The 26,717-nt window shown below is 34.1% G+C and overlaps 1 protein-coding gene across 2 annotated transcripts; it reads right to left on the reverse strand.

The window, feature by feature from the left end:
* Positions 1 to 805: 805 nt before the first annotated feature.
* LOC114167346 (uncharacterized) lies at positions 806 to 25,503 on the reverse strand. 2 transcript variants are annotated; one of them, XM_085668046.1, is made up of 11 exons: positions 25,234 to 25,503; positions 25,065 to 25,123; positions 11,427 to 14,528; positions 10,578 to 11,163; positions 7,393 to 7,700; positions 6,781 to 6,895; positions 2,590 to 2,765; positions 2,198 to 2,299; positions 2,029 to 2,106; positions 1,647 to 1,758; positions 806 to 1,450 (listed from the first exon to the last, which is right to left on the reverse strand). In XM_085668046.1, exons 3-11 carry the CDS (start codon positions 14,526 to 14,528, stop codon positions 939 to 941), a joined length of 5,091 nt encoding a protein of 1,696 aa, XP_085524172.1. In that variant the 5' UTR covers positions 25,065 to 25,123; positions 25,234 to 25,503; the 3' UTR covers positions 806 to 938. The 2 variants fall into 2 exon arrangements, with proteins under 2 accessions (XP_085524172.1, XP_085524171.1); XM_085668045.1 differs by lacking the exons at positions 25,065 to 25,123; positions 25,234 to 25,503 and adding an exon at positions 18,923 to 22,689.
* Positions 25,504 to 26,717: the final 1,214 nt, after the last annotated feature.

Genomic DNA, 26,717 nt, shown 5'->3' on the forward strand with positions numbered 1-26,717 from the left:
TTCTTATATTTCAACACTCTTTCACGACAAGGTATATACATCTCGTGCGAGAAATATAGTGATTTCGGTAGCGAATTAAACAATACACGCAACTAACAATAAATCTCACTAAAATAAATTCAAAGTCATGACTCTCATTTAACCTCTATGATTGTTTCTATACTTTTCTAATTAGAGAATTAAATCAGCATTATTTTCTATTAGTTAACGTTAACGTGACGCTTATTGGAAGCTCTTTTATCGATAGCCTAATAATTTTAATCCCTAATATAAATAGCATTACTTTTCACTTAGTGTAAATTTTAGTCTAGATTTTTTAGTAGAAGTTTCGTTCTTGTATGTTTCAAATTTTAATTTTAAGTGATACCCTTTTTTATTTATTATTTTTTTATGATTATGAAATTTTCTTGACTTCCTTGTATGTTTTCTCTTTTCTTAATTTGTTAAGTAGAAATTGTCTAATCTTCCTAATTCTTGATTAGAGATGCGCATAATGGAAAATCCTTCATAGATTCCTTTGCTCTTGTTGCTCTTAGGTTTACATTTCTAATAGTTTCAATTTTTTTTCATGGCTATATTGCCTTCATTCCTTGTAGGTTTGCTATCATTTCATTTTCTTTGAGAATATAAATTAACAAACATATATATATTTATATATATATATATATATATATATATATATATATATATATATATATATATATATATATATATCACGAAAGAGTGATAGATATTCAACGTTATTTGGAGCGAATTAATCTATAATTCATCAAGTATAATGGACAAATGAGTGATAGATTTAAAATACACAAACAAACCCATGGTTTAGTTCATTTTATTTGGGAAATCATGAAAAGTCTTGGAAAATGAAAAAGAGCAAGCAAAGTTTTAACACAAGCAAGATTCAACAATGGAGACAGATGAAGAAAAGCAATTATCTAATAGCCAAGTGGGGTGCTCAAAGTGGCTTTGACTCGTAAAACTTGTTCTTCTTGTTCAGTGACGCTCAACTCCAATTGATCCTTAACTTCTTCCAAATGTTGAATCAAAGTATTCTTTGAGTGCGACAATTTTTGTAATGCATCTTGAGACAGTAGTAACCCAGGAAACAAGGCACGTCTTTCAACACCATCCAACCAAACTCTATCAAAAGAAAATCTACGCATATCTTGCAATAGCTCCACAAATTCAGAGTGACTTGACCCCAATACATCCAACACACTATGAGTTTGCAGGAATTTCAGAAGCTCAGCAAGACAAGTGTAAGCAAAACCCTTGTATCTATCACTCACTGTGTTGTCTGTTAAACGAACTGAAGGATGTTTCACAAGAAAATCAACCAACAAAGGTTGGTTCTCCAAAGCCAAATGCTTATTTGAGACCAGTCTCTCGAGCTCTCTTCTGATAACAGAAGTGAAAGTTGAATCTTCTGTGATCTGAGAAAGGTTCTCTGAAATTTATGGAAAAAGTTTCAAGCATCAGAACAAACATAAATCCCATATAAATAAATGAGAAATACCTTTAAATGGGGATGATAGGAAAGCGTAATTAAGCCTGTATCAGGGGATAAAGCAATAAAAATACCTTCAAATGCAAAAACTCATATATCAGAAAAAGAATTTGTAAATACAAGAATCATACATAACCTGGAAAATTTTTAGTCTCAAAAAGTGCAATAGTTGACTCAGAAGCTTTTTGAATGTCTCCAACACCAACATTTGAAAACGAAGGTAGGGATATTTGTCCTGCACCATGTTCCTACATAGATTCAATTAAACAATATGTTATCTGTTATCTGTAAGTTGAAGGTCACCATATTCATTACGTGTTTCGGTGTTCTAAATTATGGTTTGAACCTTCATTAGTTTAAGCCAAAACACATGACACTTAATGCATATAGAAGACATGCAGCGTTCTTTTAAGCATTGGAACTTGTTTCAAAACTTGATTGTATAGAATAAACTTATGTATGTATATGTATTTTACTACATTCAGAAGCAACTAATGGGCCAAAAACAATGAACTAACTGATTCTGAGTCAGTGGACAATGTTATTGTTTCAGCCAAGTTTGAAGTAGTTCCTTCTTCAAATTTTCTCTTGCTTTCCTGTATAAAATGACCAACATATATTAAATTGTGGAATATATTTATTTTCATACAGTGAATAATTAAGAAAACAAAAATAACTCAAGAATGCCTTTTGTGGTGGAGTAAGAACTGGTTCACGTGGTGTTGATTTTAAGGATTTTACAGATAATGGACTCTCTTCATTTCTTTGCTCTACTCTTTCTTCAAGATACTGCATAATATCAAAATGTAGATAAGTTGAATTATACTTCTAGAAGTCATTTAAAGTTTGTATAGTATTTTTCTTATTACATACAAATATAATAGTATCATTTTATTTCAAGGAAAATGTATGCAAGAACTGTTGTTTTCTCTTAGTGGTTATTGGTTCAATAAAATTAAGCGATCAACTTCACAATTAATTAAGAGCAAACTATAAAAAAACCTTACACTAACATATGAATTTGTTTCATGTATAGCATTTAAATATGTTAACTGAAATAGATCGATTTGCATATTGACCTGCGATGAAGTCAACTCACTCCCTGATGCTACTTGAGGTTTAGTATCAGATGGAAAGTCTTCAGTGACTTTAGTCATTTCATTTTGATTGCTCTCTCTGTGTTTAGGGTCTTCACGAAGATCATCCATTGTCTCCTGTAATATGTTCTTTATATGCTTATTTGTTACTTCAGACCCTATAATACAGATTAAACACCCTTCAGAAAGTAACTAACAAGACTAAAAAAGTGTTTGGTTTTAATTTTAAACAATAATCTTCTAATTAGAAAGCCTTTTAGGGTACTTCTTTGTCATCGAATCACATATTTCTTGAACAAACGTTTGTCTAAACTTCTACTTTAAAATTTCCATTTGTTTATATGCCCCGACCAGATATTTTAGTTTTATTAAAATGTTAAGATATAAAAGGTATATGATGTTATTATATTTTAAAGGATAACATTTTTGTTTGTAATTGTGTAAGAGAAAACGAGTTTATTTATTTTCTCTAAGTAGGTTTATTTGAGTCGAGTAAAAATAGCTTAAAAGAGAAATAAAATTTTTGAAAAACTAAATGTAGGAAAAGTGTGACATATACTCTTACGAGAAAATCACCTTTAAGGTAATGTTTGATATATAGTAGGGTAGGTGCATAGAAAAAGAAAGAAAAAATGTAAAAATCAGAAAATATAAGATGTTGGATGTAAGACAAACTAAAAAAAGGTTTAGTAAAGATGATAGCTTCGAATTCAAATTTGATCTCCTTCCATACTTCGCAAGCAGCAACTATTTCAGGATTCCATTTGCTAGCCTCACAAATAATTTTATTACCTTCACGAGCAAGATCATGTCCTTCATTTCGAGCATTCACACAGGCTTCAAGAGCTACTCGATTAGCTACAACACTTGGTGCATTTTCTCAAGAGTGTCCTAAAGTTCCTCCGCCAAATTGAATTGAGTTGATAAAGAGAGGGAGAGAGAGAGTGGGAAAGGGAGATAGGGAGAGAGAAACAGAGAGTTTTTGAATTGTTGTTGTATGTTGATAACATTTTTATTGTGTGAAAAAATATTTTCTTAATTGACAGGTTAAGAAGAGATTGTGTTTATGGCATTACCATTTCACGTGATAGAAGAGAAAATAAGATTTAGCTATCACAGGAGTACTACATTAAGGATGTATTAAAAATGATAGAAGAGAAAATAAGATTTAGCTATCACAGGAGTACTACATTAAGGATGTATTAAAAATAATTCAAATGGAAAAAATACTAAAGTTATGAGCATTCTTCTTGTTACTCATTTAAATTGAATGTTAGAGTCCTTCACAACAAAAATTGATATACTGTCAACAATGCTTAAAACCTATTAGTAAATAAAAAACTGCCTACAAATTATCGACGACAAAAAATATGTTGGTAAATTTTATTGACAAAAATTTCACCAGTAATTACTGGGTTTTTTTTGGTTGGTAAAATTCATCAGTAATTAGCCAAAAAGGATTTTCTCGATAAAATCCGTTTATATATAAAATCATGATCTAGTTCATTTTCGGTCTCCCTCCTTCGCCTTTCTTTCATTTTTCAATTATGACCATTATTACCATCACCATTCAACCTCTACTATCGCTCATTCCAACTCCATCATCTTTCTTGCATCACCATCTTCAACCTCTATTTTTGGCTTCTTTCACAAAGGATTTTACCATCCAAATATACAAACAGTTTCAACTCTTCTAGAAGCCATTCACCAATTCACGATTTAGAACCTATCATTCTCTACTTTCATCTTCTTCTTTTCTATTATATTTCTCCTATGCAACTCTAATCACCTTTACAACCAACACCCAGCTCCATAAAGTCATCTTTGCTCGTGAATGCAGTGGTGTGTCAATAAAAAGGGGAAAGCCATGCACATTTGTTTGAAAAGAAAAGGGAAGGCGTCGATCGAGTCGACAACGTCGACGATTCGGTTCAGCGTGTTAGCAAGTTACAACGACACGTTTTGGAGTCATTGGGAGGAAACCTTAGGTTCTCTGTTTCGCTACTGTACCAAAGCGAAGAAGGGCATCAACCTTTTCGGAGAAGGAATGATTACATCATTGATACCGCCTCCAGTAGTGATCGGCATGTCGGTGACAAGCTTGTATGAAGGTGGAACTTGCATCAAGAATGAAGCAACTCTCTCATGGTTGCTTTCATTGGTGGAGGAAATTGCCCCTAAAATGGACGAAATCAAATTATAGGGTATTTGGTTGGGTTTAAGTTTAGTCCGTAATAGATTCAGATTTATTGACAAACAAATCCATCGATAATAGGCATTTTTGTTGGTAAATAAAATTTGTATTACTGGCGAAAATAGATTTTTTGATAAGTAAAATTTTAGAATTCGTCGGTATAATCCATCGATAATTCAAAGTTGCCGACATACTTATTTTCGTCAGTAAAATTCCATTGATAATTTCACTGTTGTTGTAGTGTTAAGTGAAGTTAATAAGACATATATATGCAGAGTTCCATATGCATCTACGATGGACAATTTCATGTATTCAATGGTACGTTTTTTAGGTTTTGTTTTGGAGGTGATAAACCTACTTTGGTGGGCTATTCAAAAATAGATATGGTTGGAGACATTTGAATAAGTTTGCAGGGGACGAATTATGGCTTGGCAATCAAGATTGCAGAGGTATGTAGCATTGTCCACTACATAGGCAAAGTTCATTGTCATTACAAAAGCATGTGAAGAGTTGTTATGGATGAATAAATTCTTGTAAGAGCTTGATTTTGTGTAGCACAATTACCCATTATTTGTGGATAGTCTAAATGTTATCCATTTCGATAAAAATCCAACTTTTCATTCTAAATCCAAACATATTGTATGTTAGGTATCATCAGATATGTGATTTTTGTGTGCTAAGTTGTTGGAGTTTGATAAAGTTCATACAAATAACAATTGTGCTCATATATGATGATTAAGACACTGCTAAGGAAAAAGTTTGACATGTGTTGGGAAATTACTGGATTGGTGATCACCACCACATAGTTGTGAGGGGCAGATGTTGGGTTTAGGCTTCCAACTATGTGTCTAAAAGGTCAATTAGTCAAGCCCATTTTTTACTCACTTAACCTAAGTAAGAGGGGCCTTCTTGGTATGTATTGAGAGTGCAAAATGCAATCTTGAGCAACCTTTGTAAAAATGTTCTTTTTATTTTGTTCATTGTTGGATCATGTTGAAACTTTAACATATTGTTCTTCATTGTGACCGGTGGGATCATTAATTGGTGATCTGACATTAGAGAAATTAGTTCCACACTATTGTTCTATTTTAGATTTCTTTTTTTTTTCTTACTCTTCATATTGAGATTATTAATGGTTCTACTCATTGGCTAGTTTAAATTGTTTGCACTTTTGATTAGATTCTCTTGTACCCATATTTGATGTGAGTGGAACTTGATTGACTAACTTATGCTTGTAGATTTTTATTTCTCATATAAAGAAGGTTTTTCCATTTTAAAAATATTGGTCTTCTATTTTGTTATTACGGTTATCATTTTCTATTGTTGTTACTCCTCATAAAATTTTGCAAGTTTGAGAAAATTATTTACAATGCATACTTTAATATTTTTGGTTGTGTTGTTATTTTTGCCCATCAATTTCCAAATAGAAATGTTAGCAAGATTATAACGCATGTTATCTTACGCCAGATAAAATAATTTGAAAATATAAGAATATTTTTGGACGAGTGTTAGTTTCTAGTTGAGTCCATTGTAACGTCCCACACATAAATTGGATAGCTTTTATGTTTAGAAGGTGGTGGGTTACAAGTCGACGCACAGCAAACACTTTGTTGTCGATATTCTTTGTTTGGGTGGATTTAATTGGGATGCTAATCCCATATGTTTAATTTTAGTTTATCACATTATAGATGTTTTTAGTAATCTATTTCCCACAAAATAAATAAATTAGAATGCAATTAAAGATAAAGAAAAAAAATCATCTAAATGGAATATAAATAAATATAAAATACCTTTAATTGTAAATTAAAGATATTAGAATGCAATAAATTATAAAAAATATATATAAGAAAAGCCCTACATTCTAAAATTTGTATACGCCATCATCTTTAATAAAATAACTTAAAAAAATATTATTTTGAAAACAAGATCAAAGAGGTGACTTATGATGAAAATAAATAGATGAAAGAGTCATAAATAACCTGGAGCATTACTACTCTCAGAATGGATAGCCACTGTGTTAGATGTTCCCTCAAAATCTCCATCATTAACATCTTTGTTTGTAGCAGGCTCCATGTTTTGTCCTTCTTCATTTTCCTGCATACATTAAGTGAAACCATCATCTTTTAGGTCATTCAAAAAGTGAACTTAGCAATATCCATTACAAAGTTTTAATGTTAGATATAAAGAGTAAATAACTGACCAGATTAGTATTAAAATCTAACCATTAAATATTTTCACTTGAATTGGGGTGCAATTTTCAGAAAAAAAAAAACATAAAAAAGTTAATTGCAAGAACGATTTATCACGTTATTCATAAAAAAAAAAAACATTAGTTCCTTAGTTCGACTTCAATTACCTCATTGTTAATTATAGTTGCAGTATTTTTCTAAAAGTTGTTAAATTACTGTTTTTATTTCGTATTTAGTCTAAGTTGGAATGAAAATTTATACACGAGTATGATTTTGCTTTGTTATTGTGTTATATACGTTATTGGTTTATGAAATAAGGTTTCCATGTTAATTGTTCATTGAACTACTACTATAATAAAGCTAAAAGAAAAAACAGGGTAATTAAACCAAAAAAGAAATTACTTGTGATATTGGCATTGATGATATCCCAAAAGGAGGAGCTTTTCCAAGAATTTGTTGTTCTTCCTCTACTCTTTCTCTGCTTTGTTTCACTGCATCCTCCAACTCTTTTGATTCAATGACATTTTCATGATGTTGGTTGTCTTCATCATTGTTGTGTGATGAAGTCAACTCACTCCCTTCCAATAATGTTGTTCCAACTTCAATCCCACTTGCAGAGTCTTCTGTCCTTGCATTCTCGTTGCGAATCATTTCACCAAGCTCAGCAAGCTCTTCAAATACTATAAATGGGATATCTCCTCCCAAAGATCCTATAGGAAAGATTAACATCCTCTTCATAAAGAAATCACAAGAATAATAAAAAAGATATCTATGCTTAGGAATCATGATTTTAAAGTTAAAACTGTAAACACATTTGTCTTTCGAATAATAATAAATTAAAATTCTTGTATACACCAATAACATTTAGACTCTTCACAGTTTTTTTAAACTAATTATAATAATTAGAAAAGATATGATGGTATCGTATATGTTGACAAACAAGTCTCTCTAGATAAACACTCTTTGATATTGAGATTTGTTGTATCTTGAAATGAAGCACTACATGGTCCTTTTATAGGCCTTTGGACATTACCCTTCAACTACATTCATTAAATATAACTTCTACCTAACACATAATTAATACAACAACTTCTAACTACCCACCTACCAACTACCAACTACACACCTTTAAGTTTACCTAACACAATCAACTACCCACATTTAAGTTTACCTAACAAAATCAACTACCCACATTTAAGTTTACCTAACAAAATCAACTACCCACATTTAAGTTTACCTAACAATGGCAGCGGCTTTGTAAACATATCTGCAGCTTGTGCACGACTTTCAACGTACTATAACTCTTCTCACATTGTGCTTGTCCCTTTCATGAATAGTTAAGTTCTTCGCTTTCTTCATGACTGACTTTCTTTTCACTTTATCTATGGTCGACTTGTACTTCGCTTTCCCTGTGACTAACTTGTTCTCTGCTCTCTCAGTTTTTTCATCTTTACTGGCAAACTTGTTCTTCTCTTTGGCCGACTTGTTACTCATTGGGTTCTTTGTCTTTGTGGTCGATTTGTCGTTAACTGAGTTCTTATCAATAGGCCCACTTCCTTTTGAAAGATTAGACCACACCCACGTATTGTTGTGCTCAATCTCCTCAATCTCCTCATCTATTTCAAGTCGCCACTTCTCATCTTGCACCTCCAGTGCAGCTCTCAGATCTTTCTCAGCTTGTAATTGTTCTTGCAAACTTGAAATATCTTCTTCAAGTTCCAAGTGCCGCTTTTGCAAAGCCTGTTTCCTTCTCTCTACGCTTTCTTGTAGAATTAAATTGTCTTTAACCTCCTTTTCAATACTCTGTTGCAAGTCTCCTTTTGCAATCTCTAACCTTTGGATTAGAAGCTCTTCTTCTTCTTCTTCAAATTCTGAGCTACTCAAGCTTTTCACATGCTCCACCGAGCTATCTGAGTAATCCACTTGCTCCACCAACTTATCCGAGCTATGTAGGCGTTCCACCAAGTTAACCGAGTTAGCCTCATGCTCCACCATGTTGTCTGGGGTATCTACACGCTCCACCACCTTGCGTGGGCTATCTGCATGTCTCACCATCCTGTGCAACCGACTCGGTTGTCTTACCGAGCTATCCACACTACTTGACTGTCTTGTCGAGTTATCGACTATACTCAGCCTTCTTGCTGAATTCTCCATGCTACTTGGTCTTCTTGCCAAGTTCTCCACTTGCTTATGCTCGGCTCCCGAGCTACGCGCCATCATAAACAATGTCGCTTCTTCTTCAACATCTTCTGTGAGGTTGATCGTCTCTTCCTTTCTACTTTCAAATCTACAATCTTTGGCAAAATGTCCGAACTTACAACAAATGAAACACTTGCCCGAGTAGCACTCCTTTGCATAATGACCATACTTGCCACACTTGAAGCACTCAACATTTGAGTTGCTTGATTGACCTCCTCTCCATGGACTTCGTCCTCTTCCGTGCCAATTTTGTTGGCCGACCTGTTCTTGACCTCTTTCATATCCTCCTCTGCCTCTACCACCTCGGCCTCGAGTGTTCTGAGTATAAGGAACCTTCTTCTCCCTAATGGTTGCCTTTGCTTGGAGTGCTTGATCAAGGGACTCCTCCTTCTTTTTCTTTCTCCGCTGCTCATGCGCTTCAAGCGACCCAGCAAGCTCTTCCACCGAGAGCGCTGTCAAGTCCTTTGATTCCTCTATTGCGCAAACTATATTCTCGAAGTCGTCGGTTAATGACCTCAAGATTTTCTCCACCACTCGACAAGCGGGCAGCGTCTCTCCATTTCTACCGAGCTGATTTGCTACGGTCTCAACTCGGGAGACGTACTCAGCAACCCCTTCATCTTCCTTCATCCTCATCCTTTCAAGCTCGCCTCTGAGAGTTTGAAGCCGAACTTGCTTCACACGGTTATCCCCTTTGTATGCCTTCTCCAGAATATCCCACGCTTCTTTTGAAGACATAGCATTTGCTATCTTCTCAAAGCCGGACTCATCAACGGCTCGGTACAGCACGTACAAAGCCATTTTGTCCTTTGCTCGTGTTGCTTTTAACGTAGCAATCTGAGCTATCGTCATTTCTCCAATATCCTCTGGTTCTTGGTGCCCATTTTCGACCACCTCCCATACTTCTTGGGAACCAAGGAGAGCCTTCATCTGCAGGCTCCAGTTATCATAGCTGACGCCTTTTGATAACTTCGGCAGGGGCATGCTGTTAGCTAAGCTGGCCATCTCTATCAAACTCTCTAACTCACTCAAACACTCAGGCTCTCAAGCTCTGATGCCAATTTGTTGACAAACAAGTCTCTCTAGATAAACACTCTTTGATATTGAGATTTGTTGTATCTTGAAATGAAGCACTACATGGTCCTTTTATAGGCCTTTGGACATTACCCTTCAACTACATTCATTAAATATAACTTCTACCTAACACATAATTAATACAACAACTTCTAACTACCCACCTACCAACTACCAACTACACACCTTTAAGTTTACCTAACACAATCAACTACCCACATTTAAGTTTACCTAACAAAATCAACTACCCACATTTAAGTTTACCTAACAAAATCAACTACCCACATTTAAGTTTACCTAACAGTATATAGTACCTTTGATAGAACTCAAAATTTCGTCGGAACTTTGAAGGGATGAAGACAAGGAAAGTTTTGGGCAATTCTTCATAAAACAATGTTTTACAGTAAGAAATTCAATCTCCTGTCGAAGGCTTGGAAGTTCAACGAACACTGCAGTTTTCAGATTTGGAATAATCTCAACCTTTTCATCACTGTTCCGTTTGAATACTTCCTCTAGCATACATGCTTGTACGATTATCAGAACTTCTAAATTGGGAAGAATTTCGGAAGTTGAAATGGGAAAGATGCATTTCAATTTGTTGCATTCTTTTAAGACAAGTAGTTTCAGCCTTGGGAAAAATGGCTTTCTCTGATTCTTTGTATCCTCACCAATTATCTGTTCTAATTCATTGCATCCAGATATGGCAAGTGTATGCAAATACGGAAAGCATTCCAGCATAGAAGCAGAGAATAATACTTTAGCTTTTACATATCCTTCAATCGTTAACTCTGTAACGTTTTGTAGAGTGAAAAAAATGTTGGAGCTCACATCAATTCCGATGTTTGTCAAAGTCACCCTCATATCTTGTGGAATCACATCCTTTGCATTGGACTCATTTACCTGCAACTCATTCACCACCGTAAAAAAAAAGTGTCATGTTTAAGAAATATCAAATAAACTGTAATTTATTTCTAAAAAGTTTGTTCTCAATTTTGACCACAAATAAAATATTGACAGTGTCAATCTAATTGAAATAATTGAGATCCGATTGTTATATGATTGTTGATTATTATGTAAAAATGCTAAACATTTATATTAAGATAAAGTATATGCACTAAAAGAAATTAGAAATCACATTAGATAAAAAAGGGTGAGAAGGTTACCGGTGAGAGAGAAGAGTCTTGCAATTGATTCTTTGAATCCAAAGGAATTTTGGTAGTTCCCCTTTTGTTTCTACATTTATTGATCCAACGTAAGATTTTACATTTCATGGGATTTGATTCTACTTGTGCCTTGGTCTCATCTTTGGAAGTTGACCTCTTCACTGCTAAACACTTTGACTCACCACATTTTGGAAAAATATCCACAAAATTGGGCAAGTCTTCTAGAGTCATTAGTTCTAGATTAGTGAATATCACGTCTTTTAACTCCTCGTATAAATCTTCCTCTTCATGCTTATGTTGGTATGGACCAAATAAGTATTTTAACTCATCACACCTGAATACTCTAATTCTTTTGAGTTTTGGAATATTTCGAGTGAAAGCCATTGGAAGTATAAAATGTAATTGAGGACACCCCGAGATTTCAAGAGTGGTTAAATTTGGAAACCTTGAAATAATACTATCATCGACTATTTCTTCTATTGAATCTTTTCTTCTATTTTCATCTCTTACTATGCTTTTCAGTTGTTCACAATTTGATATATACAATTGCACCAATGACAATAGGCTTTGTGTGGTCGACCACTCAAAAAGAGATGTCAACATTGGGCAATCTTCTATATACAACCATTTAAGATGGCAGAGCGATATCTTGCTCTTAAACAATGAGCCTTCTAAATGCATGCAATCATATAGAACGAAATGTTCTAAATTTTTCAGAAGTTCAAAGGGAAGGGGTCCATTGCATATTTCTTTCAAATTTTCCATTTTTCTAAGTACAAGCTCAACCAACCTGGATAAGACACTTTGAGAAAGAGAATCATTATTGTCAATTAGACATCTCATCGTGGAAATGTCTTTCAAAGTAATCTCAACTAGATTAGTCATACCTTCATCGTCAGGAGAAACAATCTCAGGTATCAGATTTTTCCATACTCCTTGAAGTCTGTCTAAAGAAACAATTTCTGCTTTTTGCACTAGATTCTTGAATGTCTCTTCAGAAAACACTCTATCAGCCTCGAACACTTCTATGGCACTCCATAAAAACCAATCGGAACGGATTGAATAAAAAGAGTCTGATATACGAAACCTTTGATAGTTAGGAAGCTTTATACTATGACACATTTTTGAAATACCATAATGAGTGTAATACAACTCTTCCAATGAAGTGCAACGTACAATTATTTCAAAGAAATCGTACGCTACGAAGTCACAGTCACTCAACTTCAACAGTTTAAGTTTTACCAATTTTACAATCTCTCTTGGCAGTTTATCTAACTGACATCTAACTAACTCGAGTGTCTCAAGACCTTGTAGGTTTCCAAAAATAGAGATGTCACCTAAGGTGAAATTTTCAAGGTATAAAGATTTGAGATTGGTTAACAATTGAATTGATTGTAGTAATGACAAAGTTGCTTTCGAAGCTCGATACATGTTTGATAAATACAAAACTCGAAGCCTTGTCATATTTTCAAAGAATGAATTTGGGACTTCAGCATCAACATTTCCGTTCAAGTAGAGTATTAGAATATCAAGTTTAGATGCATCAAACTTCAAGGAAAACACATCCATGCTTCTGCCTTCACATAATAAATATTCAATATGCTTCCCCTTATCAACCATTGTCATTTCATTTTTCTTAGATGTATTCACTGCCAGAATCTCTTTATTAGCTATCCATAAAGCCACTTCACGAACCAAGTCATGCATTTTGACTTTTCTAGATGCACAATTCAATAATAAACATGAATCTATGAGTTCATATTTTGCTGCAATAACTTCCTTACGATATGCATCGTAATTGTAATCATCATTATTTTTCTCAATGAGACCCCCTCCTATGGCAAGCCTGACCAAAAGTTCTTCATATATTTCTTCATCTTCTGGAAACAAAGAACATAAAAGGAATAATTTCTTGGCTGTTTTGTTTTGCATATTGTCATAACTATACTTCAGACATGAATAAATCTTTCTCTTATTTTCATCATCACCAGCTACGCTTTTGAAATTTTGCAAGGATTTTAAAGCTACATCCCATTGTTCTAGATGTCGCTTGCCCTTTAAACTACCGGCGATAACTACAATTGCAATTGGCAATCCTTTACATTCTTTAGAAATTTTGCGACCTGTATCAAGAACACTTTTGGGGTAACTATCATTTAAACCAGCATGCTTTTGGAACAATTTCCATACATCTTCCTCAGGTAAAATATCAAGTTGAATTGTCTCCTCACATTCCATCTTATGGCATATGTTTACATCGCGAGTGGTCACAAGAATTCTACAACCCTTATGGTTGTCCTTATATGGAATACCTATTTCTTCAAAACTGATATCTCCCCACACATCATCAAGAATTACAAGAATTTTCTCACCATTGGTTAATCTATTCCATAGCCTTTTAGGCCTCTCTGATTCAGTACAATTCTCCAATGACAATCCTAAGGGTCCTGCAATTTCATCTTGAATCTTTTTTGTATTAGGGGTATTAGATACTGTGGTATCAACAACTTGATCAAAAATATTGGATTGCTTAAGTTTCTTGCCCATCTCTTTTGCTAATGTTGTTTTACCTGTGCCCCCCATCCCTTGCAATCCAATCATATACTTGTTGTGATCTCTCAATGCGTTACAAAGTTCTTCAATTTTCGACTCTCTACTTTTAAAAGAAATGTAATTTTGAGAAGAATGATATTCAGTGCCTGGAACATCACGACTCATTCCAACAGTTTCAAAGTTGCTCTCCATGATGAGTCTTTTAATCTCCTTTGTCTTGCTTTCCAATTCCTTCCCCCTACTATATTGTCGCTTGCAATTAGGACACCATCCAAAAAAACATGTCACTTTCTTTTTGGTGTCTTCTTCAAGAAGGTCTTTAGCCTGTTTTTGCCAAAGTACAACATCTCTTTGTATCTTATCGCCTCTTCTATTTGCTGCTCTAACACGCTCTTTCACTGTTTCCTCTTTTGCTAATAAATTTTCCCTTTCCTTTTCAAAGTCCTCAGTAATGCATGTTAAGCAAAAAATATAGCGTGATTGTTCCAGTGTTGCATTAATCAATTTCTCTAATATTGACTTTGCCAAATCAGGTGCAATGTTCGCCATCTAAATCAAATTAAATACATTAATGTTAATAACATCTTATTTCTTTTAATAAATTAAAGAAAGACTAGAATAGTACATTTTATTATTTACAAACATGAAATGTTTATAGTCCTAACAAATATAATCCATGTATCCATTAAATGTAGAAATGCCATGAAACTTCTAGACTATCGTAGAAAAGCCTAAGATAGGAGGAAAAGTCAAGAACATTCTACATAGGTAGAAAAATCTAGAACTATTTATACAAGTTCTAGCTAGGGATTTTTTGAATAATCTATGGGTCTATAAATACCCATATACACTACCATTTGTAAGACAACAACTAACACAACATCTAGTACAACTACTCCCAACTACAAAATACATTTTTTCAACTACTACTTTCACATTCTACTATCTCCACATTTTCTTTATCCCATCAACTATTCCTTTCACATCTTCTAAATACTAACAGTGGTACCAAAACTACATTGGGTCATCCAAAGCTACATTGGGTCATCTATTAGGCGTAGAAAAATTATCCTATTACCTTCAAAACCTTCTTTTTATACTTCCAAAAGAAGAGACATTTTTCTCCTAATCCATGGCTTCTAACAATGTTAACTTTTCTTATGTCCCCTTACCAACTTTTACTGCTGAAATTTTTGACCTTTGGAAACTCAACTAAAGACATATTTTATGTCACAAAAATTGTGGGATATTGTTCAATGTGGTTATACAAAACTAGATAATACTGAGACGCTATCTGAGGAGGAGCGAAAAAAGCTTGAAGATTTTGAATAAGAGGATGCCCAAGCATTGTTTGTTCTTCAACAAATTGTTGGAGAAACTATTGCCAGGAAGATCGTGGATGCAGAAACTACAAAAAGGGCATGGGGTATTTTGGAAAAAATTGAAAGCAATGAAGGAATTAACAGGTACACTCTGTTAAACTACATTATCTCATAAGAGAATTTGAGACCATCAAAATCAACGAATCTGAGACCATTGAAGAATACTATGGTAGAATAAAAGAGATAGCGAATAAAATGAAGTTATATGGAAAAGAAATTAAGGAAAAAAGAGTGGTAGAAAAAATTCTTATCACTCTCGTAGAAAAAATATGATTCCATAGTAACTTCGATAGAAACTTCCTCAGATTCATCTTCTCTATCGATAAATAAATTAGTTGGTCTCCTCGAAGTGCACGAAGCAAAATTTAATAATCATGCTGATACAAATTCAATTGAGAATGACTTCCAATCAAAGCTCAAATTATAGTCCAAAAGGAAAGAAGAATGAGGAAAGAAAAATTTAGAAGAATATTCTCGAAGCAGAGATTCTAGAATTTTCTATGGAAACAAAAAAAATAAATATCCTTATGTGGCATTTGCAATAAGTCATGTCATGAAGAAAAAGATTGTTGGCATCGCGGGAAGCCAATATGTCAGTACTACAAGAAATTTGGTCAAGTTGAGAAGTATTTCCATAATAAAAATAAGCATCAAGCAAACTTTGTCAAAGAACATAATCAAGAGCAATGCTTATTTTATACCAATCAAGAATCTCTTAGCAGAGGAGGAAGTTGGTACTTACATAGAGGATGTAGCAATCACATGGCCAAAGTTCGGTTGGGAAACGACACCACAACAGAGTCTTAAGGCAAAGGAACTGTCATGGTGGAGACAAAGAAAGGTACGAAATTCATCAAGGACGTTTTACTAGTTACCAATCTTAAAGAAAACTTTTAAGTATTGGCCAAATGATGGAGAATGGATATTCTCTTCACTTTGAGAAAGATACATGCAAAATTTATGATAGTAGAAGGTTAGAAATCAGTGAAGTAAAAATAGAGAAGAGAAATAGAAGCTTTCCCATTAGCTTCAAACCTAGAACTAATATTGCCATGAAGGTAGAAATTGATGACTCGTGGCTTTGGCATAGGAGATTTGGCCACTTTAACACACATGACTTAAAGCTTCCATTATTGCTTGAAGAAAAATAATGAATCATGTGAATGATGTCTTCTCGGCAAATAAATCCGATTACTATTCACAAAGAAAATGCATAGAAAGCAAAATACTTACTAGAGTTGATTCATATCGATGTTTGTGGACCAATGAGGACACATTCACATCACAACAACAGGTACTTCATCCTCTTCATTGATGACTTCTCTAAAATGATATGGGTCTATTTCTTAAAGGTAAAGTTAGAAGTCTTCGGAATATTCAAGAAATTCATGGCCCATGTCGAGAAACAAAGTGTAAAACAAATAAAAGTACTTAGAAGTGATCGTGGAAATGAGTACACATCTCGTGACTTTGACAAATTTAGCGAAGATAAAGGCATAGAACGACAACTTACAGATTCATATACTCCACAACAAAATGGTGTGTCAAAGAGAAAGAATCGCACAGTCCTGGAGATGGCGAGATCAATGTTAAAGGAGAAACGACTACCAAATACATTCTGGGCTGAAGTAGTCTACATTGATGTATACCTACTCAACAGATTTCCTACTAAAGTAGTTCAGGACAAAACTCCAATCGAAGTTTGGAGTGGGAAGAAACCATTAGCTAAACATCAAAGAGTATTTGGATTTGTTTGCTATATTCACGTTCTAGACCAAAAGAGACACAAACTAGAAGACAAGACCGTACGAGGTATCTTATTGGGATACAGTACCTAATCCAAAGGCTACAAAGTTTACAATCTTTAGACAAAGAAGTTAACTATCAACAGAGACATTGAAGTAGATGAAAACGCTACTTTGAACTGGGAAGAGGAACGAATTGAGAGGAAGACAATATACATGTCCAATAATAAACCATCTCCAAGCCAAGAAGATAATGATCAATATGCTATTATAACCCCAAAATCTCCTGTAACTCCAACATCCCATTCAAGATCAAGAAGAATCATCGCCTGAATTCACTCCGAGACAAATCAGATCTTTGAATCTTGCAACATTGTCATACTAGAGCCTAGAACCTTTGAAGAGGCAACAAAACAAAAAGAATGGGTCAAGGCAATGGAAAAAGAGATAAAAATAGTAGGGAAAAACAACACTTGGGAGCTAACAAATTGTCCAAAAGATAAAGATATCATTGGAGTTAAATGGGTCTTCAAGACAAAGTTAAACCCCAATGATACCTTCCAAAAACACAAGGCGAGGTTGGTAGCTAAGGGTTATTCACAACAACCAGGAGTAGACTACAATGAGACATTTGCTCCAATCGCACGACTAGACATAATAAGAACTCCAATAACCCTTACAACACAAAAAGGATTGAACATCTACCAATTAGATGTCAAGTATGCATTCCTTAATGGTGTCCTTGAAGAAGAGACCAATATAGAACAACCATCAGGATTTGTGATTAAAGTCCAAGAAGCCAAAGTGTTGATATTGAAGAAAGCTTTATATGCTTGAAACAAGGTTATTGTGCATTGTACAACAAAATCAATCAGTATTTCACTAATCAAGAATTCGAGAGGAGCAAAAGTGAGCCTACACTATACATCAAGATGAAAGGTCAGCATACTTTTTTAGTCTCTCTATATGTAGATGATCTTGTTTACACTAGAACCAATACAAAGATGTTGATGGAATTTAAAAAAGATATGATGAAGACCTTTGAGATGACTAATCTTGGCTTGATGAGTTATTTCGTTTGCATAGAGGATGGAATATTCATCTCACAAAAAGAAATATACAAAAGATCTACTAAAGAAATTTAAGATGTACAAGTGTAAACCTGTAAGCACACCACTAGTGACGAATGAGAAACTACAAAAGGTGGATGGAGCACCAAAGGTCAATGCATCTTGGTACAAAAGTCTAGTTGGAAGTCTACTTTATTTGACGTCTACACAACCATACATCATCTTCGCTACAAGTATTTTATCAAGATTCATGCAAAAGCAAAGTGAAATACATTTTGGCTTAGGCAAACGAATTTTAAGATACTACAAGGAACCAAAGAATATTGTAGATGGTAGAAATCCATAGGCAAGCCAAGGTTGCTTGTTTATACCATTAGTGATTAGGCAAGGTCTTGAAAGAGATAAGTGGAGGAGTTACCACTTGAACCCCTTGCTCAAGATAAAATTCACATACACATGCATTGTGCACCAAAATTCATGTCAATAACAATTGCATATATATTCCAAATCTACCTTTTACATTGAATACATCCCCTTATTTATAGTTATAGTTAAAATCTACCGGGGATAGAGTATTAAACCAACTATACAAAGTTAAGCACCTAATAAATAATCTCTAAACAAAATACCTAATTACCAGCCAATAAACAAAGTATAAAACAAATCAATCGCTATGTAGAGCATAATCATACTCATTACGCAAGCTCGAGAGGCACACATGTGACATGAGCGTTGAGTGTCAATACCTTGCCGTTGAGCGACATGCAAGTAGGTTGTGAAAACATTTGTTATGAAATGTGCGTTGGGCACCTACTTGTCGTCTCTGAGCGCCTTCCATTGGGTTGTTCTAAGGCTCTCCTTCTCCTCTTCTAATGATGTTAAGCTAAATGTAGATATTTGTCTCCTTATGATTGCATCAACGTTGGATCCTCCCTCAATGCCTCATCATGCTCATCAGGTTAGAGAGAATTTGACTACAAATTCAAGTTGGAGTACTTTGTGAACCCATTGGGTGTGCCATAAACCCTTTGAAATGCTTATGCAACAAAAATTGTATTCAATCCCTTTTACACCACTTTAGTAAGTCAACTGCAAGTGTGGGAAGGATTCACGTAGTAGGATGATCCAATTCGAAAATGTGGCAGAATTAATTGAACCACCAAGTAACCCATATTGTTGCACATCTCAGAATAATCAAAACAGAAAGGGAACACTACTAATATGGATATATTTGACCAATGAAACAAGTGCACCACATGTACTCCCAAACCAAAAGTGTACCAAACAGAACAACCAAACAAGGCCTTGAATATGCAATTTTCCACTATTTGTGCACTAGTGTTGGGTAAACTTAAATGCGGGTAGTTGGAAGTTGTTATATTAATTGTCTAGAAGATTGCAAATGGTTGAGAGTGGGTCTAGTATTGATTAAGCGTGAAATATAGTTCATTAATTTTGGTTTAGGTAGTTGTTATATTTAATGAATATAGTTGAAGGGTCATGTCCAAAGGCCTATAAAAGGACAATGTAGTGCTTCATTGTAAAATACAACAATTTTGAATATAGAGAGTATTTATCCAGAGAGACTTATTTGTAACAAATTGGCATCAAAGCTTAAGAGCCTGAGTGTCTGAGTGGGTTAGAGAGTTTGATCGAGATGGTCAGCTTAGCTAACAGCATGCCCCTATCAGAGTTATCAAAAGGTGTAAGCTATGATAATTGGAGCCTACAGATGAAGGCTCTTCTTGGTTCCTAGGAAGCATGGGAGGTGGTCAAAAATGGGCACCAAGAACCAGATGACGTTGGAGAACTGATGATAGCCTATCTTGCTACGTTAAAAACAACACGGGCAAAGGACAAAATGACTCTATATGTGTTGTACGGAGTTGTTGATGAGTTCGGCTTTGAGAAGATAACAAATGATATTTCTTCAAAAGAAGCGTGGGATATTCTGGAGAAGACATACAAAGGGGATAACCGTGTGAATTAAGTCCAACTTCAAACTCTCAGAGGCGAGCTTTAAAGGATGAGGATGAAAGAAGCTGAAGGGGTTGCCGAGTACGTCTCTCAAGTAGAGACCATAGTGAATCAGCTCGGTAGAAATAGAGGGACGTTGCTCACTTGCCGAGTGGTGGAGAAAATCTTGAGGTCGTTAACCAATGACTTGAGAATATAGTTTACGCAGTAGAGGAATCCAAGGACTTGACAACGCTCTTGGTGGAAGAGCTTGTCGGGTCACTTAAAGCGCATGAGCAGTGGAGAAGGAAGAAGAAGGAAGAGTCTCTTGATCAAGCACTCCAAGCAAAGGCAACCATTAGGGAGAAGAAGGTTCCTTACACTCAGAACACCTGAGGCCGAGGTGGTAGAGGCAGAGGAGGATATGAAAGTGGTCAAGAACAAGTCGGCCAACAAAACTGGCATAGCCAAGGACAAGGTGGAGGTCGTGGTGGTAGAGGCCGAGAACCTCAGTTGAACAACTTAGGAGTTGTGTGCTTCAAATGTGGGAAGTATAGTCATTTTGCCAAAGACTGCTACTTAGGAGTTAAATGTTACAATTGTGGGAAGGTTGGACATTTCGCAAAAGACTACCGATTTGAAAGCAAGAAGGAAACACACTTCCTTTCAAACGACGCTGAGAAAGAAGGAGTGTTAATGATGAGCAGGAGATCAGGTGTCGAGCTAAGTCTGAGTTGTTCTGACAACTCAGTTTGGTACTTTGATACAAGAGCAAGCAACCACATGTGCAGGGACTAGAATCTTTTTAAGGAGTTCACCCAAGTTGATGTCGGACACATGTCATTTGAAGATGCATCAAAGGTGGCAGTAAAGGGTCGTGGTACAATCTGGTACCTGTAGAAGAATAGCCGAGTTGGAGAAATTAGAGACATGTACTATGTACTCGATCTCAAGAGCAACATATTAAGCATGGTCCAACTAATGGAAAGGCTACTCGATTCTGATGAAAGAAGTTTGGAGTGTAAGAAAGTCGAGTTTGTGTCACCTCAAAATGTTTGATAGCAATTCTTATGGTCATGTTCCAACTCAACAAATGACCAAACTTGAATATTAGAGCAAGAAGTACGTGTTTATTGGGTACGATGAAAAACCAAGGTGTATAGGTTTTTCAACCCAATAACAAAGAAGGTGATTATGGGTCGAGATGTTCAAATTGATGAAGAGAGCAAGTGGAAGTGGAAAAACTCAAAGAAGGAGTCTAGAAGCTCGAAAATAGATACACCACCTGTTGTGAAAGATCATGAGACTTTTGATGAAGAAGATAAACCTCTACAGCCTAGAGCGTGAAGCTTACAAGACATATACAACTCCATTGACGAAGTACATGTTATATATTTCCTTGCATATTCAAAAGACTTGAGTTTTGAAGAGGTCGTGTAGGAGGAGAAGTGGCAGAGGACGATGAATGAGGAGATCAAAGCAATCGAACGCAACAACACATGGGAGCTAACCGATCTACCCAAAAGAACTCGGCCTATTGGCGTAAAATGGGTGTACAAGAAGAAAACAAATGTTTAAGGTGAAGTTCAACGATATAAAGCTCGGCTATGATGAAGTATTCACCCTAGTGAAAGGGATGGAAACAATTAGGCTGCTTATTTCCTTAGCAGCTCAACACAGATGGATAATCTTACAAATGGATGTGAATTCGATATTTCTGAATGAAGTCTCGGAGGGGGAAGTATATGTTGAACAACCACTCGAATACATGCGAAGAGGCGAAGAGAAAAAAATGTTGAGATTGAAGAAGGCACTTTATGGCTTGAAGTAAGCTCCACGAGCATGGAATGAAAGAATCAACACCTACTTCAAGAAGAATAGGTATGAGCAGTGCCCTTATTAACATGCTCTTTACGTCAAAAAGAAAGGAGAAGATGTGATGTTCACTGCCCTTTATGTGGATGACCTTATCTTCATGGGAAATAATGCCGAGCTGATTGAAGCTTTTAAAAAAGTGATGAAGAAGGAGTTCGAGATAACCGAGTTAGGTTTTATGAAGTATTTCCTTAGTTTGGAAGTCGTTTAAGGGAAGGACGACATCTTTATGTCGCAAGAAAGGTATGCTGAGGATATCTTGAAGAACTTTAAGATGATGAGTTGCAATCCAGTTTCCACCCCTATGGAACCGGGCACAAAAAATTTTAAGTATGCATATGGAAACCGAGTTTATACAAGAAAATACTAAAGTCTGATTAGAAGTCTCAGGTGTCTTACAAATACTAGAACGGATTTAATGTTAAATGTTGGAATAGCAAGTCGGTATATGGAGGAACCGAGGTATACTCATTGGAAGGCCCTAAAGAGAATTCTAAGGTACCTGAGAGAAATAGTGTCACTTGGCCTAATCTATACTAGGACCATTGGCGGACCTACGAAGGGACCGGGGGGAGCCACGGCTCCCCCAACCATTTTTTTTCTATATATTTAAAAAATAATTTTTATAAATTATTATTTTATTTATATTAATTGATTTTTATTTTATTTTATTTTCTATATATTTTAAAAAAAAATATTTATATATTATTAATTTATTTATATATTATTACTTATTTATATATTATTACCTTATTTATATTAATTTAGTTTAAAAAATCTTTTTTAAAATTTAAAAATTATGTTTTTTTTTCTAATATAATTTTTAAATTTTTTTTATTTGGTTTCTCTCTTCCGTGCCTTCATCTCTTTCTCCCATTTTATTTTCATCTCAATTTTCACCATCAATTTCTTATTATTTTCAAAATCAAATTGCACTACGACAAAATTGAAGAATTAAGGAACATTTTGGACCAAACAATTTCTTCTTTTGAGTAAGTTCATCTTTTCCTTTTTATTTTTGAAGCAATATGTTTCTCTCTTATATGTGGCTTTTCTACGCTCTAGGCATATCTCTATCTGTTAGAGATCATAAAATCATGCTTTAATTGTTGATCAAACTCGTCTTTATGTAGATAGAGCTATTTTAGGCTTTGAAGTTGTGTAAGGGAAGAACAAGATTAGGAATCTACTCTAAGGTAAGGGAAGCTAATCATATAGAAGTTATTAATTTTCTTAAAATATTGAGTCTTGCTTTTAAGATTTAATTATTCATAATTTTATCTTTTTGTAAATAGGTGAGAGGTGAAAATTTTATATTAGAAAAATTATGATAAAGAGTAAAAGAATTGATTCTTTTTTCAAGAGAAAGGCTTGTGATGAAGATGAAAAAAATGCATCTACGTCGTCTAAAATTGAGAAACTTCATAAGAATCCAAATATTGAAGAAAACGAAAAATAACTCTTTAAGGTTCCTAAAGTTACATATAATGAATTTGAAAATACTTTAGAACGTGATCCGGGAAAGCGTCTTCAAATTTGGCAATACCTACCAAATTAAATTGATGAGGTACGAAGAGTTTATCTAAAATGGGATCCATATCAAATGTGTCTAGAAAATTATCCATTGTTATATTGTTTAGATTTTATTGTCATGAGTACTTATTTTGAATAAAAAAAATAATGTAAAAAAATTGATTTTTTTTTAATTAAAAGAAATTAATTTTTTCTAATTAAAAAAATAATTTATATATAACAAATATAATTTGCCCCCCCTAGAATTTTTGGTCAAGTTCCGCCACTGACTAGAACGGATGATTACCGACTAGTCGGCTACTCAGACAGTGACTAATGTGGAGATGTTGATGACCGAAAAAATATGTCAGGATATGTATTCTGCATGGGGAGCATGGCGTTCACTTGACTTCCAAATAAACAAATGAAGGGCAGCACCAACATATGACATCAAATCAATAAAGGTTAGACTCCCAAAATGATTCATTTGCGACATGATAAACGAACATGATAAAAGCACCGATTGAGGTTACACCAGCTTCTAAATGGACCGGGCTGTTGAAGGGATCAATCATCGCAATAGCTGAAAGATGGACAAACTCTTTCAACTCAGAACAATATAGCAATATAGCAGACCAAAGATGAAGAACAACAATTGCATAACCGAACCAGACAGTGACACAGGTTGAGTTTTGTTTGACAAAACTAGAGACTGGACTTTTGTTTGATGAAATCAGACAACAGATGAACACGAAGACCTCGTCTCATTTTATTTCATGCAAGGCAACCAAACTCGATAAACCTTATGACCTTACTTGACACTCTTGGTTCAACATATTTTATAGTGGAAAGTTTCATTTGACACATTCTGAAAGAGATATTACAAGAAAAACAAACTAGATTTTAGAATATAACTCGTGCATAAGATAATTATGAAGAGGATTGTGGATCCACAAACTTGCATGAAAAGTACGAAAAAGAAATCGCCTGAACGAAATTGTTTCATCTAAGTATTAAAACATGGTAAGACTATTCAGAGTCTTAATTAATCATTTGAAAAGCATTGAATATCATAAGATGAATCAAAGAATAATCAAATGGAAATATAAGATTATAACGTAAAATCTTTCTCATGAGGATCAAAACAAGAGATTTGTAACTATATATGACGAATTTAATGCAAGGGATAAGAAATATCAAGATTATTTTCTTCTACTTCATTCAAAACCTTACTTGTCTAAATTGCTGAATATGTTTTTACTAATTACTTGGAGAGGTTATCTCTTAAACTAACCATTGAAATTCTAATTCAACAGGAACCAAAATTTAGAAGTAAAATTAGAAACTTCAACTTTAATATTATCATTTAACTCATCAGAGGAAATGGTATTTTTATTCTTCCATGTGGCCCGTAATAACACATGCACAATCCTCGAGATGCAAATAAAGCGTTATCATTAAAGCGTTATTTGATGTGAAAGAATACTTAAACACATTTGAGAAAAAAGAAAGCGATGAAAAGAAGAGGATGTGTTTTGTGTTTACCTGGAGATATGTGTGTTGTGCAATCTATTACAGTCCTTCAAAGACTGAAACAATGCTCTCTGCAATTAGAATTGAAAAGCCGAGACTTAACTTTCTATCTCTTAGAAAACCAGAGAATTGAATATAGAAAACATATGATGAAAAGCTGATGGATGTGATTTGTGTTTACCTGAAGATATGTGTGTTAATTATGCAATCTTCCACAAACCTTCAAAGACTCAGATAGATATTAATAATGCTCTCTGCAATTAAAGTTGAAATGAAGCATACCATTCAGACTTAACTTCTTCTCTTCTTTGTTCTTTTGAGTAAAACCTTGGAACACTCTAGAATCTCATACTAATCCATTTCAACACGCATTCCTTTCCTCCTAATAAACAAAAACATCTCTTCCTTTACTTTACTTTACAACTGTTGAATCTTTTCTACTGTCAGCACGCATTGCTGCTCGGAAAGACAAAGCATCTCTTCCTTATCATTCTTTTACTTTGCCAATCTTCCCTCTTTGGCCCACATGTTTTAATAATTTATTTTTATTAAAAAGGTCAATTTTTTTATTTCTTAACTATTTATGGTTCATGATCATTTATTTTTTTATTTCTTTGAACGTGTTTAACACCATGAAGGAAGTGTGTGTTAGACTTTAAGAGTAAATTCAAACTTCAAGGGGAAGTTGTTTCGATGATGATGCTTGAATACGTTGATACTAAAGATGTATTTATAGCTTCATTGTATACATAAGATATTCACGAGAATTTCAGTTTAGTACACAATGTTTAAATTAACCAACTAAGAGTTATTTTAAAAAGTTAATAACGTGTGAAATATATATTTTATTTGCTTAACCAATTCAAGTTCCTATAATCCTTTAAATAATTCTTAAAATGTTTCAAAACAGGATAATCAACTATCTGCTTTGTTAATTGACTAAAATAGATAGTAGAATATTACCTTCTTTAATAATCAATTAACACTGTTTTAAGTTATTTTCCGAAATAAATGAAAAACTGAAATAATCAATTAACATGTGTAATAATCTATTAAAACAAAATATATTTTAATTGGTTTTCAAATTTCATTAAGAATACAAACATATATACAGAAACATACATAAACAATGACTAATTTTAGTGACAAAAAAATATATAGAGACAAATCTAATTAGAGACGAGTTTAGAAATCAAATTCTTTAGTAACTAAAATCTTGGCAATTAATATAGGAACCAATTTAGAGACTAATTTATAATAGAAACTATTTTAGTTATTAATTTAGTGACCAATTATAATTTTTTAAAACTGTTTTAGTTGTCAATAACTTTTAATTTATAAATTAGTACTTAAATTAGTCATTATAGTGACTAATTTTTTTATTGCTCCAATCGGTCATTACTTAAAGAGTTGCTTGTAATATAGGATAATTTAATGCATCTAACTTAGTTTTTAATTATTATTGTTAAAACTCTATAAATAGAACCATATAGAAGAATTGAGATTTATGGTCTGAATTGTATTTATAAGTCAACAATTAGAATTATTGAATGTTTATGAGTCTTGAGATAAATATTCATTGGATATCCCACTTTTTGTCCAAATTAAGTAATTCAGAATGAGCAAATATGAGCTTTTGCTACATTTTTACTGTTAATGTTCATT

This window comes from Vigna unguiculata, chromosome 10 (assembly GCF_037176805.1).
Source record: "Vigna unguiculata cultivar grain cowpea cultivar isolate G323 ecotype 2 chromosome 10, ASM3717680v1, whole genome shotgun sequence".
Classification (NCBI taxonomy): Eukaryota; Viridiplantae; Streptophyta; class Magnoliopsida; order Fabales; family Fabaceae; genus Vigna; species Vigna unguiculata.

Bases quoted from the DNA above. Each gene is read 5' to 3' on its own strand.
- LOC114167346 (XM_085668045.1), bottom strand. From the start codon at position 18,961: ATGTTTTCACAACCTACTTGCATGTCGCTCAACGGCAAG. The intron at 11,164-11,426 runs GTAACCTTCTCA...AATGAGTTGCAG, and splicing joins AAGACTCTTCTCTCTCACCG to GTAAATGAGTCCAATGCAAA. The intron at 1,759-2,028 runs GTTAGTTCATTG...GAATCTATGTAG, and splicing joins TGTCCACTGACTCAGAATCA to GAACATGGTGCAGGACAAAT.